Genomic DNA, 13,098 nt, shown 5'->3' on the forward strand with positions numbered 1-13,098 from the left:
CCTTTGGTATCATTCTGTCTTTGAAAATAATAAATCATCTTAAAAAATAATAGAGTGAAGGAGGGAATCAGGATGGCAAGGAGAGAGGGTGGAAGAAAATGAAAATACGTTCCAAGAGGCAAGTGCTCCTTGTTTTAGCCACAGCCATTGTTGCTCATCTGAAGAATGCAAAGCCACTCAAGTCAAAGCTACTAGTAACTGTGATGAACCACGGCAGACTGCTCTTGGAGACCAAGCCATGCTTAGGACTACCCCACAGCCCTCCAATACCTGAGCATGCTCCCCGTCAAGTCTTGTCATCTGTAGCAGGGTCAATCCTCAAGTTTTGTGATCCTACTTGCTGAAGAAGAGTTCTACCAGAATGTGGTCTGTCAACTCTGGCTTCCCTCATCCCTGCACAGCCCCTCTGAGATGATGAGAGCTTTCACTTATCAAGCAACTTGCCAACATCAAGTTTTCCTCCAGAGTAGACTCCTCTGCTGCAAAAAAGAAGAAATAGCTGGTTAGCCTGGCAGTTCTGCCTTTCAAAGTAAATCAGTAAACTGACATCTGAATTCAGACTTAAAAAATAAATTGTGGGGCAGCTCCATTTCCAATCCAGCTCCCTTTTAATGACCTGGGAAAGCAGTGGAGAACGGTACAAGTTTTGGGGCAGTTGATCCATGGGAGGCTCCTGGCTCTTGGTTTCATATCATCTCAGCTCAAGCCATTGAAGCCATCTGGGAAAAGAACAAGAGGATGGACTCTCCTCACCGCCCCCCCCCCCTTCTCTGACTCTGCCTTTCAAATAAGAAACAAAAGAAAAAGAAAAGGAAAAATTGTTTTGGAACTGGTGGTACAGTGAAATGAGATAACCCATTGCCCGCAGTGACAGCATCCCATATGTGCACCAGTTTTAAATCCTAGCTGTTCCATTTCCAATCCAGCTCCCTGCTGGTGTGTCTGAGAAAGTCTACAAAGGTGATGTAAATGCGTGGGTTCCTGTGCCTATGTGGAAAATCTCGCTCCAGACTTTGGGTGGTGACATAACAGCACGACAGGAGGGATCTCCAAGGGAAGCACAGAGCTGAGCACCTCAAAGCCTTTTCCTTCTGAGCGACATCTTGCCTGGGATTTACCTCTCTGGTTGCTAGCACTGCTACCTTCAGGAGCTCAGTGTGTGAGCTGCTCACTTCTTTTGCCCTGAGTCGAGAGGCACTCAAACCTTCCCATTGTTACATTCATGAATAAAATACAAAGAAAGAGATTTCCACCCTGGGAATGGCTGGTTCCTGAGCTGAACCATTCCTAGATGTTTGCTATCCGAAATGATGGTGAATTATCTCACTGCATGCAGCAGAGAGCCCATCTTCACAAATACAGCATTGCATGGGGCTGGAAACGGGATGTGTTAGATCGCAACGATGAAAAAAATCTGAAGATTAAAAAGGAAAGGAAGGGAAAAAAGGGTGAGATGAAGGAAGAAAGAAAGGAAATGAAGATGAAGTTGGAGAGAAAGGAGGCATCTCTTTTGGTATAAGAGTGAATATAGGCCTAACCCTCCAAAACTACGGAGAATCTGCCAGACTCCCGACTTTAGAGAGTAAGATTAGGGCCATGGCAGAGCGACATCTCATAAGATCAAGAACAGGGTAGCCCTTTGTGCTTCAGATATGCAATCCCTTTAAACCTCTGACCTTGTCCTTGATGAAAATCTGGGCCAGGAACTCTGTGTGGGCAGAGAAGAAGCACACAAAGAATCATGATACTATGGAGAGATCTGGAAAATTATTCTTTTTTGTTTTGTGTTTTTGTTTTAAAGATTTAGTTATTTTTATTGGAAAGTCAGGTTTACAGAAAGGAGAGACAGAAAGATCCTTTGTCCGCTGATTCACTTCCCAAGTGGTCACAACGGCCAGTGCTGTGCTGATCCAAAGCCAGGAGCCTCTTCCGGGTCTCCACTTGGGTGCAGGGTCCCAAGGCTTTGGGCCATCCTCTACTGCTTTCCCAGGCCACAAGCAGGGAACTGGAAGGGAAATGGAGCAGCTGGGATATGAACCAGTACCCATATGGGATCCTGGTACATGCAAGGCAAAGATTAGCCACTAGACTACTGCACCAGGCCCATGACTAGTTTCTAAATTGTTACTACTGAAACACTAAGACTCCAAAGCCTGAGAAGCAGTATTTTTTTTCCTCCTGAAGCCATCAGGAATAAATAAAAGGAACTCACTGTACTTAGTAAATCTGCGTTGGTGTGGGCCCACACTCAGCAGAACATGGCGGAGGGGGTGGGCACAGTGATCAAGAGCCTTAGCTGAGTCCAGATGGTGCAAACATGGAGACAGGGGGTGCTGCAAAAGGGGAAGGCAAAATGCCAGCAGGAGAGAAGGCTGTTCCAAAGAAAGCCAAGGGAGCAACATGTGGAGAAATTAGGAGCGTGTGGCTCAGAGGGACAAAGACCTTTTTTTTTAAAAAAAAAAAGATTTATTTATTTTTTTATTACAAAGTCAGATATACAGAGAGGAGGGAAGAGAGAGGAAGATCTTCCATCCGATGATTCACTCCCTAAGTGAGCGCAACGGCCGGTGCTATGCCAATCCGAAGCCAGGAACCTCCTCTGGGTATCCCATCCAGGTGCAGGATCCCAAAGCTTTGGGCTGTCCTCGACTGCTTTCCCAGGCCACACAAGCAGGGAGCTGGATGGAAAGTGGAGCTGCTGCGATTAGAACCAGCACACATATGGGATCCTGGCGCGTTCAAGGCGAGGACTTTAGCCACTAGGCCACAGCACTGGGCTTGACATAAACCCTTTAAGGTGGCCTGCCATTGGTGTTTGCCTCCTGCTCAGCAACGGACTTCCGGAAACAGGCTTGGCTGGGCTCAACTAGGGGAGCTTGAAAGAAATGAGCTTGCACAGGCAAAGGAGCTGGAAGCTCTGGCTCTACCCCTGACTGGCCAGGCATCCTCCTGCCTCTCGATCTATCTCCACATTTCAAAAAAGATAGCAATATAGACCCACATTCTCTTTATAACATCTAGGACCTACAGAGGTTAACCCCTAAACTCTGCCAAAATGATCTGTCTTTCTCTAGTCATCCTTTTTACAGCACCAAGAAGTGAACTTACAGGAGGAAAACCCTCCAGACTGTCCAAGCAGAGACCTGCTATTCACATGGAATGATTTCCCAAACGAAAACTCCTCAGATGCAAGTCCATCACCATCCTAATGGTTTTTTAAAACCCAGGGATATCGTGGCTTTTTCTGCAACTGTCATACTTATTAAGGATCATTTTTCCCAAACCACCAAAACTTTACTTGACTCATACCTTGAAAACCTTGCTTTTGTTAAAATAGTAGCACAAACTTACTAAGGGCTGTGATGCCAGCAGCTGATGTTGTTAAGTAAGAACTACTAACGAAACTTAAGACACAAAAGAAGACTACATGTGAATAACTTAGAAGTGGAAATTGGGAAGGCCTTTCTCAGGCCTTAAATAACGTGTATTGGGCAGTGGCTTGTCCTGTTTCTAATTAGACCCATCTTTTGTAATACTTCCCCTATGATCAGGCCCTACCAACCTAGGATTGGGGTTGGGGTTGAGGCCCAGAGATACCACAAGCCAGTTTAGTCTTCTTTGTCTCTTGACTACTAATTGCCAAGTGAGATTTTCTTGGCTCCTCAGATGAGGGGTTAGAAGAAACTCACATAAGACCGAATCAAACTAGAAGAAAAAGGACTGATTTGGAGAACTGGAGGGAGAAAAAGAATAACTAACATTCTGGGCATAATATTAACTGAATCAATGGATGGAAGGGCTCTCTGTCTCTCCTCTCTCTGTAACTCTTTCCAATAAAATAAATAAATCTTTTTTGGAAAATAGACTTTAAAATAATTTTTGTGAGTTTTTAAAAGATTTATTTATTTTTATTGGAAAAGCAGATCAGATGTACAGAGAGAAGGAGAGACAGAGAGAAAGATCCTCCATCCACTGGCTCACTCTCCAAATGGACACAATGGCCAGAGCTGAGCTAATTCAAAGCCAGGAACCAGGAGCTTCTTTTGGTTCCCCCACATGAGTGCAGGGTCCCAAAGCTTTGGGCCCTCCTTGATGCTTTCCCAGATCACAAGCAAGGAGCTTGGCAGGAAGCTGAGCAACCAGGACACAAACAAGCATCCAAATGAGATTCTGGTGCTTGCAAGGTGAGGATTCAGCCATTAAGCCATCATGCCAGGCCCGATCATTTTTTTTTTAATCTTAAAAAAAAAATCATAGACAAGCACTTAATACACATTAATTCCTGTAACTCTGTGATACTTTGAATTAGATATTAATATTTACCTCAATTCACAGAAGTAGAACTGAAGCTCAGTGATATTAAGTAGCTTCCCTAACACCACAAAACAGGCTGAAACCTCCCCCAGTGTTCTTTCTATCAACACACAATGATTCTAAAAACATTCATCCTCCCATCAGTTAGGTACCTTATGAAATAAATCCACTCAGACTACCTTTTCTTAGTATTTTTTACAATGGGCTGACAAATTATATTTTAAGAATAATTTTCTTGGGCAGGTGCTGTGGCATAGTACACTAGCCTCTGCCTGAGGCACTGACCAGCACATAAGGGCACCAGTTCGAATTTCAGTTGCTCCACTTCCAATCCAACTCCCTGCTAATGTGCCAGGGAAAGCAGCAGAAAATGGTCCAAGTCCTTAGATCCCTATACTTGGCAGACTCAGAAGAAGCTCCTAGCTCCTGACTTCAGCTCAGGCCAGCTCTGGCCCTTGTGGCTATTTTGGGAGTGAATGAGCAGATGGAAGAAATCTTTTTCTCTCCTTCTATTGCTCACTAAATCTGCTTTTTAAACAAAAATAAATCTTTAAAAATTTTTTTAAAAGAATAATTATCTTTAAAGTCTATATCCCTTACCACAAAAGAAAAACTTCCCAAGAAATTCAGTTAAGAATCTTTTAACAAATAGAATGTAATTTGGGACCAGAGGCAGATGGGTTCTTAGCCAAGTCTTTCATGTTTCGAGGCCCCTACTGTGAAACTTAGCAATTACGAAGTGTTATGTACCAGAACTAAGCCATTTCCAGGCCTTTTACACGGCTTCTCCAGTCACACACCTCATCACCACCATTGACTCTACAAAATGTCTCATTATAAGACATATGAAAATCATCCCCATGTGTCACTGGCAATCTGCCTGGATTGGCAGAGAGGCATATTGATGGAAGGAGGCACAGCTAGTCTGCTCAGAGCACTCACTAAAGCAAACATTCCCAAGAAGCCAGTGTGCTTCTTAATGACTTTCCAGTTCTTACCTCAAGTTCTTGCCTGAGACCTAATGGAACCCATCTGTACCTTTACAGAAGAGGACAAAAACTAACAAATCCCAAGCCTTAATTACGAAGTAAGAGAATAGAAAGTCATTTTCTCAGATTAAGGGAGCACTGCCTCCTAAGGTTCATCTCCTAGTGGCCTCACCTGTTATGAATCCAGTAGGCTCATTCGAACCTGCATTTCTCTGCTCAGCTCACGCCCCTGCCTGGAAGGTAGGCCCTTCTCCCATCTACTCATCCTGATTGTAGTCATTTATCAACACCCAGCATAAGGGACCCTTCTGGCCATCTGTCTTATCAGTACGTAGCATGATGTTCCTCTCAACTAAACTTCCAGAATACAGAGAACTCCAATTGGAATGGCCCTTGGATAAAATACGTATCATGTCTCCTGTGAAAGCTCTTGTTTGCAGCACGTGTCATGCTGAGCATTGTTAAGGTGGTAATTCTACAAAATCGCAGTCTGGACAGAAACTGCAAAGAAAAGTTGCACCCTCCAGTGATCAAGTCCCAGCAATCTGGAGAAAGCAAGGTGAAGAAGCAATTCAGCATCTCGCCAACACAGAGATGACCTATCCACCAAGCCACACGCACAGAAAGATTCCTTGCTCTTACAGAGAGCTCAAATCACCAAACCTGCTTTGGTGAAATGAGCCAGGAGAGAGAGAGAGAAGGGAAATATGAGTAGCCAATGCTCTTATTTATTAGCAGGTAGATCCAGAGATGATCATTCTGTGGGAACAGCAGGGGAGATGCCATGACTTCCTACAAGCCGTGTGCCGACATCACAGTATGACCATCTGTGTGCTTGTTGACAGAGTCCAAAAAAGTCAAACTGCCTGAACACTCAGTGCTGCCCAGAACACTTGGCAAAGTATGGTTTCTGTATTCAGCTCAGGATGCTACCACTAGCTGGCAGTGAACCAAAACCCCTTCCCCCTGCACCATGCCTGATTCTGATACCTGCTGGGTCCTCAGCTATCCTGAGGCCTTGAAATCATTGCCAGGAGTCAAGACAAAAAGCTGAACGGCTCCGACCTCTCCTTACTGGGAGAACCAGCTTCTCAAGGTTTAAAAAAAAAAAAAAAAAAAGCACGGATTAACAGAGCCTCTGGATTCAGAGTATTTTAAATACACCCAGCAGTTTGACACATTTCCTTGTATACACTAAATTAGCCTCTGGGCCTGCTTCCATTACCCGGCCCACCATCTTCCCGATCCTCTAGACTCACTGCATTAGATCATCTTGAATTCTCCCTTTTCCCCAAAGCCAAAGAGCTACTGAGATTTGTGTGCTCTTATCTCCCTAGTATCTACTGTACCTGTTTCTATTGCTCTTTTCTAAGATGTCTCCTGCAACATGGAAGCTCTGGAATTAGGCATTGCTGCTATTCAGTAGCTGTGTCCTTTTTTTTTTTTTTTTTCTCTGAGCCTCAGTGTTCTTACAAGTAGAATGAAAACGGCACTACTTTTCTCCTTTGGCTATAAGGATAGAGATGACATTTGTGAAAACACCTGGACCAGGACTTGCCAGACTTTCTTTCCTCTCTTCCTTCGGCCAGTGTCATAACTTGGTCCTTGTTACCAAGTTACTTGTGATAAACGAAACAGTCACATTGCCCCCTTCCAAGATACCCCACTCTAATCCCCAAGACTGTGAGAATGCTAGGTTACTTGGCAAGGGTTCCTAGCTAATGGGCTCATCCAGGTAAGCCAGATCAAACCATACATGCTCCTTAAAAGCAGAGTTTTCTCCAGCTGGTATCAGAAGAGGAAGCTAGGGGTTCACACTGGAGGTGGAAGGGCGGGGACAGACGTATCATAGCTAGACTAAAGATGGAGCAGGTCCTTTGGAAAGGTTGTAAGCATGGTCCTTAAGAGCTGAGCGCACCCCGAGAGGACAGTCAGCAGAACAGAACAGTGCTTCTATAAGGCTGAAAGTGAGTTCCTTCGCAGACTCTGACACAGTGTCAGCGTACACCTCAGCTTCAGTCCTGAAAAGAGCAAGAAACCAAGCTGAGTTGCCTGGGCTTCAGACCTAGAAGATGGAGATAATGAATGGATGCTGTTTCAGTTGCTAAATTTGTTGCATGTTGTTACGCAGCCATAGAAAACTTAACACAGTCTCCTAATTGGGGCCTGGAAGAGAAAGATGACATTTGGAGGGGAGAGGCATGTCTCTACAATTAACTGTGTCTTCTTAACATGTTTTTGCCTTTTCTGGAAAGTTTTCCCAAGCGTTAGAGCCTTTTCCAGCCCTTGGGATTATCCAGACTCTGCCTCCCTATTCAATTATCTACCACTTCCTGGGACCTGGACAAGCAACACCTGCACGCGGGAGTTCTCTGCCCCTCTAGCGTTGTCTTCTCAGCTGCAGCATAAGAACTTCCAACACGGAAACCACAACTTGACTTTCTTCATATTCCCCAATGCACCCAGTACAGGGTCAAGCATCTAACAGTGCCAAACATTTGTTGATTAAGCCATTTTTTTTTAAGTTTTATTGGAAAGGCAGATATATATATACAGAGAATGAGATACAGAGAGAAAGATCTTCCATCTGCTGGTTCACTCCCCAAGTGACTGCAGCAGTCAGAGCTGAGCCAATCTGAAGCCAGGAGCTTCTTCTGGGTCTCCCATGCAGGTGCAGGATCCCAAGGCTTTGGGTCATCCTTGACTGCTTTCCCAGGCCACAGGCAGGGAGCTGGATGGGATGTGGAGCAGCTGGGATACTAACTGGTGCCCATATGGAATCCTGGTGCATGCAAGATGAGAATTTAGCCACTAGGCTATTGCACTGGGCCCTAAGCCACTTTCTTTAAACTCCCATGACCAGCTGGAACAATGATGGGGACCAAAGCTAACCAGGCCAGAGAGTAAACCTTCCCATACAGCTTCCTAGCATCTTGGGATTAACAAGATACCTATATGGTAATATTCTTTATCTGAAGCTTGGCCTTTCATTAATCCTGGCCAGGCACATTTTCAAACACAAGTTGGGCCTCCACTTTTCTGAATCATGTCTGATTTTGTTTTCAATATTTATTTACAACTGGAATTTGTAAACCTGAAGGAAGTGAGAATCTGTATAATTAGGAAGCCTCATAAAATGTACTACCTGGATTTTGTGGGACAACAAATTTTATCCTAAGTGCCTATCATGTCCAGGTACCCACAGAGAAACAAGGCAGAGGATCTCCTAAGCATGGAGATTATGGCACAATCAGAAAGCTGGAGACTGAACCTCTTCAAGTCAGAAAAAACAAGTGACAACAGAATCAGGTTTTCAACAGGCAGGCAGAGGGTGGGGTTCACTTCTGTATTCTACCCTGCCCCCATGACTTGGGGCCTGTCTTCTGTGCCCCACCCTGGATTCCAATAACATGTATATGATGTCACCATCTGGATGTGCAACAGCCTTTGCCTTTTCATCCAGAGCCCTCAAGCAGATTTAAAACTAAGTCCATAATATTCGCACTGACTTTTCCAAGTGACAAGGAACTGCCATATTCAATAACTCACTTGCTCCTCCTGATATCCCTAGGAGCAAGGGGCGTGGAGACTATGATCTCTATCTGTAACTGAGGAGACTGTGCTTCTGGAAGAGGAAGTCATTTTCCTAAGACCAAACACCAAAACCTGTGTTCTTTATTGTTTGGACTTAGTCTTGAGTCTATGTAGGAACTCAAATGGACACTGGGTACTCTTTCAAGCTGATCTTAGTGGCTGATGATATATAAACTTCCTCTACAGACACAGTGACCCCCACCACTTCACTCCCAGGCACTATGGGATTGGTAGAGCTGCCATCTGTGATGTCAGCATCTCATACAGGAACCACTTTTGGGTCCCAGCAGCACCCTCCTAATGCATCTGGGAAAGCAGCAGAGGATGATCCAAGTGCTTGGGCTATACCTGCACCTATGTGGGAGACCCAGAGGAAGCTCCTAGCTTTGGACCAGCCCAACTCCAGCCACTGTGGCCATTTGAGAAGTGAATCAGCAGATGGAAGATCTCTCATTCTCTCTTTATTCCGCTATTTATCCTGTCTGTAATTCTTAAGTAGGCAAATCTAAAAAATAAAATAAAGATTTTAAAAAGAAATAATGGGGAGAGGGAGATCAGGAGGTAATCACAAAAGAATAAAGATGCCTAATATTCACGTAACAGTTTTTTATGACACTGTTTAATAGGCACTGGGGTCTCCCTTCCCCCTCCCCAAGTTCCCTCCCCTCCCCCCCTTCTCCCCTCCAGTCTTACAATGGATGTCTTTCATGAATTTTCACAAGTCCATCATGCTGCCACTGAGGTGTCTCCCAACAGTGTAGGAGATTATTAGCCGTATCGCTGTGAGTCCATCCTTGTACTGCACGCATGAGGACATACTTCTGTTTCCGCTAATGAACAGATTAATTTCTGCTACACTCCCATTATGCATCTCCTTGAGTACAGTCCACCATGGCGAGAAAAAACAAGAAAAAAATACTGAACCTTCATCCACATGAGGTTGATGAACATATAACAAAGATATCAGTGTGACACTAGGGTGGTGAAAAAGAGTGTCCAGCATCTTCACATAGGAATAAATGCCAGCGTGTGTCCTGTGTGGCACTTGTGAACGATAAGGACTAGATCATCGTTACTTATGGGCAGTAGCAATAACAGTGATAAAAGGGACATTGACAATCTCAGGTGATTACAAGCAATCAGTCTCTTATGGATGATTGATTAATGGATTACATCACAAGGTCTTATTACAAAAGGTACAAATAATTAGGAAGTGCAATAAGGTAGAATTCACAGGAAAAATCCTTAGGTTTGACATCATATTATATGAGGGCAAACATATGATGTGGGATTAGCTCATTTCCCTTAGCACAATGGTCTCCACTTTGGCCCATCTGGCTACAATTGTATTCCATTTTTTTAAATAGCTAAATAGTACTCCACAGAGTAGATGAACCATAGTTTCTTTTTTTCTTTTTTAAAGATTTCTTTTTATTATTGGAAAGGCGGATATACAGAGAGGAGAGACAGAGAGGAAGATCCTCCGTCCGATGAGTCACTCCCCAAGTGGGCGCAACGGCCGATGCTATGCCAATCCAAAGCCAGGAGCCTCTTCCGGGTCTCCCACGTGGGTGCAGGGTCCCAATTCCCGGGCCACAGGCAGGGAGCTGGAAGGGAAGCAAGGCTGCTGGGATAGAACCGGCACCCATATGGGATCCCGGGCGTGCAAGGCGAGGACCTTAACCACTGTGCCACCGCATCGGGCCCGAACCACAGTTTCTTTATCCAGTCCTCTGTTGATAGGAATTTAGGTTGTTTCCATGTTTTTTGCAATTATTTTTTCCCTTTATTTTTAACAATATTTACGTGGATGATTAGAGCACAAAGGGTCAAGGGCTACAGGAAAGTGACTATCGCTTCCACATCATTGCTTTTTTTTTTCCTGCATCTTTCCTGAGGTAAAGAGGAAGAAAAAGGGAGAAGCCCCCAGCCTCCCACTCATCCCAGGTCCCTGACATGTAGCATGCTCCGAGGGTCCTGCTCAAGTGGTTTTGATAATTCAACAGTTCTGAATTGCTGCCAATCTCGCCATTCCAAGCACGATGAAATCACTGCAGAATCCACTGGTTGACACAGTCCACCTTAGAGTCTCCATTTGCCCAGATATTCAGTCAACACATGGCTTGGGCAGTTGATTGATTTGTTCTGTCCTCTGTTGTGGTACCAGGTATCCTCTGCAGTTTCTGATGGACTGCCATATCCTCCATGTGCACCTGGATATGCTGTCCACTGCTCCATCTGAGCCTCTGAGGAGGCTCGGCTCTGACACTTGCACTCCATGGCAGACCATGGAACCTGTACTTCTCTTCATGGTTAGGGTTCTGAGTCCAGCAGTTCATTTGGGGAGATCCCCAAAGAGACTTCCTCTGAGGTGACTCCAGACCAGATTCTTGTGTGTACTTGCCAGAACAGGGCCAGGCACACTCCATCACTCCAATCAGCTGGTGGTTGCAATTACTGGGTCAGTTCTGTTTCTAGCTCTGTCTTCCACTCAAACCAATGGGTGCTGCAGTCCAGCCTGATTCTGCCCAGCACACACTCGGCCCTCACATAAACCAGTGGGAGCTGCAGCCTAGTCAGAGCGACCCGCAATAACCCCCACCAGGCCTGCCCCCTGCCCTGGTTCCCATGCTTGCCAGTATGTACAGCAGACTAGTCCAGTCTGTCCCACATCCCACTTGGCTCTTCTACATGTCAATGGGCATTGAAGCCTAGTTCAATCCAACCGGGCCCACTATCCAGCCCACATACATGCTGGTGGGTGCCTTTCTGTCCAGCCAGGTCTGCCCTAGTCCTGGTTTTCATGCTCTCCAGTGAGAGTGGTAACCCAAGAGGGAGGTGCCCATCATTTCCCTACTGGGCCACTCCCACTCTCACTCATGCTCTCCAGGTGGTTTTGTAGTTTAATTTGACAGATTAGCCACCAGTGCTAGCATCTGCTATCTGATGCTGTGGCAAAGCCCAACCAATCCTCTGCTTTATGTTTGCACCAGTAGGGTAGAGTCAACCAAGCCTGGCTCTTCCCTGATCTGGCTCACATGAGGCCCACAGGTATTGTAGCCCTGCTCAGTCTGGTCTGCCCCCATCCCAACTCATGCTCTCCAGTGGGCAAGGTGTTCCAGCAGGGGGGCCCTCCACATTCCCCCTACCAGCTTTACCCCCTCCCTCCCTGGTTCCTACATGTGCTAGTTGGGCTCTGTGGCCCAGTCTGGCATGGCCCGCCTCACCTCGGCATTTGCCAGTGGGTGCTGCAGCCTGGCCTGGCCCAGCCCACCCCCAATTCCAGCTGGTGAGGGTTACAGTCTAGCCCAGCCCAGCATGCACCCTATCCCAGCTGTAATGTGTACTGGTATGTGTTGTGACCATACCTGGCCCGACCCACACTGTTCTGGTGCTCGGATTTGTCAGCGGCTGATGTGAACTGGTTCAGCCTGGTCTGCCCCTGACCTGTGCCAAATGTATGCCAGTGGGTACCTTTCCCTGGCCTGGTCTGGGCTGCTCCTTATTGTGCTTCTTGCGCTCACCTGCAGGGACTGTGTCCTGCCAGAGGAGTTGCCCAGGCTCCTCCATCAGAACCTCTCCCAGTGCCAGATCTCATGCATAGCAGTGGGTCCATGAACCAGCCCTACTCAGTCCACCTCCTGTCCTAGCAAGAACAGTGGCCTTTCCTGACTGGCCTTCAGCCCATTCCGGTTCTTATTGTTGGATGTTTCAGCCCAACCAAGGTTCATCCATACCCAGACAGGGCTCACACATGGCTCAGTAGGGGCAGAGACCTAGCCTAGTCCATCCTACATCTACTCTGGTCCTCCAGAGCACCAGATGGTGCTGGAGTCTAACCCGGCTTGGTGCATCCAGTCCCAGTTCAAACTCATGCCAAGAGAGACTACAGCCATATCCAGACCAGAACGCAGCCCCTATTCCAGCCCCCACACTCACCAGCGGGAACCCCAACTCAGCTAAGGTGTCCTCTTAGCTCCCCAATCGGGCCTGTTTCCAGTCATAGATCACATGCATGCCAGAAGTTGCTCTGATTCAGCTTGGCATATCCCCTCACCTGTCTTGGTCTTTGCCTTAGATGCTGTGGCCTAGCATCCCTGGTTCATGCAGACCAGTAGGTGTAAGAGCCTACCTCAGCATGACTTATGCTCCATCCTGATTTTCATTTTTGCTTGTGAGTTAAGGTTTGCTTGGCCTTTCT

The 13,098-nt window shown here is 46.2% G+C and overlaps 1 protein-coding gene across 1 annotated transcript in view; it reads right to left on the reverse strand.

Annotated features, from left to right (window-relative positions):
• LOC121167840 (adenylate cyclase type 9-like) overlaps window positions 1-473 on the reverse strand; it is a 130,055-nt gene extending 129,582 nt beyond the window's left edge. Inside the window, exon 1 of the mRNA XM_040997511.1 lies at window positions 271-473. Coding sequence (XP_040853445.1) covers window positions 271-300 — 30 coding nt within the window. The 5' untranslated portion in view covers window positions 301-473. The remainder of the gene's footprint in view (window positions 1-270) is intronic.
• Between the last annotated feature and the right edge of the window lie 12,625 nt (window positions 474-13,098).

This window comes from Ochotona curzoniae, unplaced genomic scaffold, assembly GCF_017591425.1.
Source record: "Ochotona curzoniae isolate NIBS_2020 unplaced genomic scaffold, NIBS_Ocur_1.0 patch433, whole genome shotgun sequence".
Taxonomy (NCBI): domain Eukaryota; kingdom Metazoa; phylum Chordata; class Mammalia; order Lagomorpha; family Ochotonidae; genus Ochotona; species Ochotona curzoniae.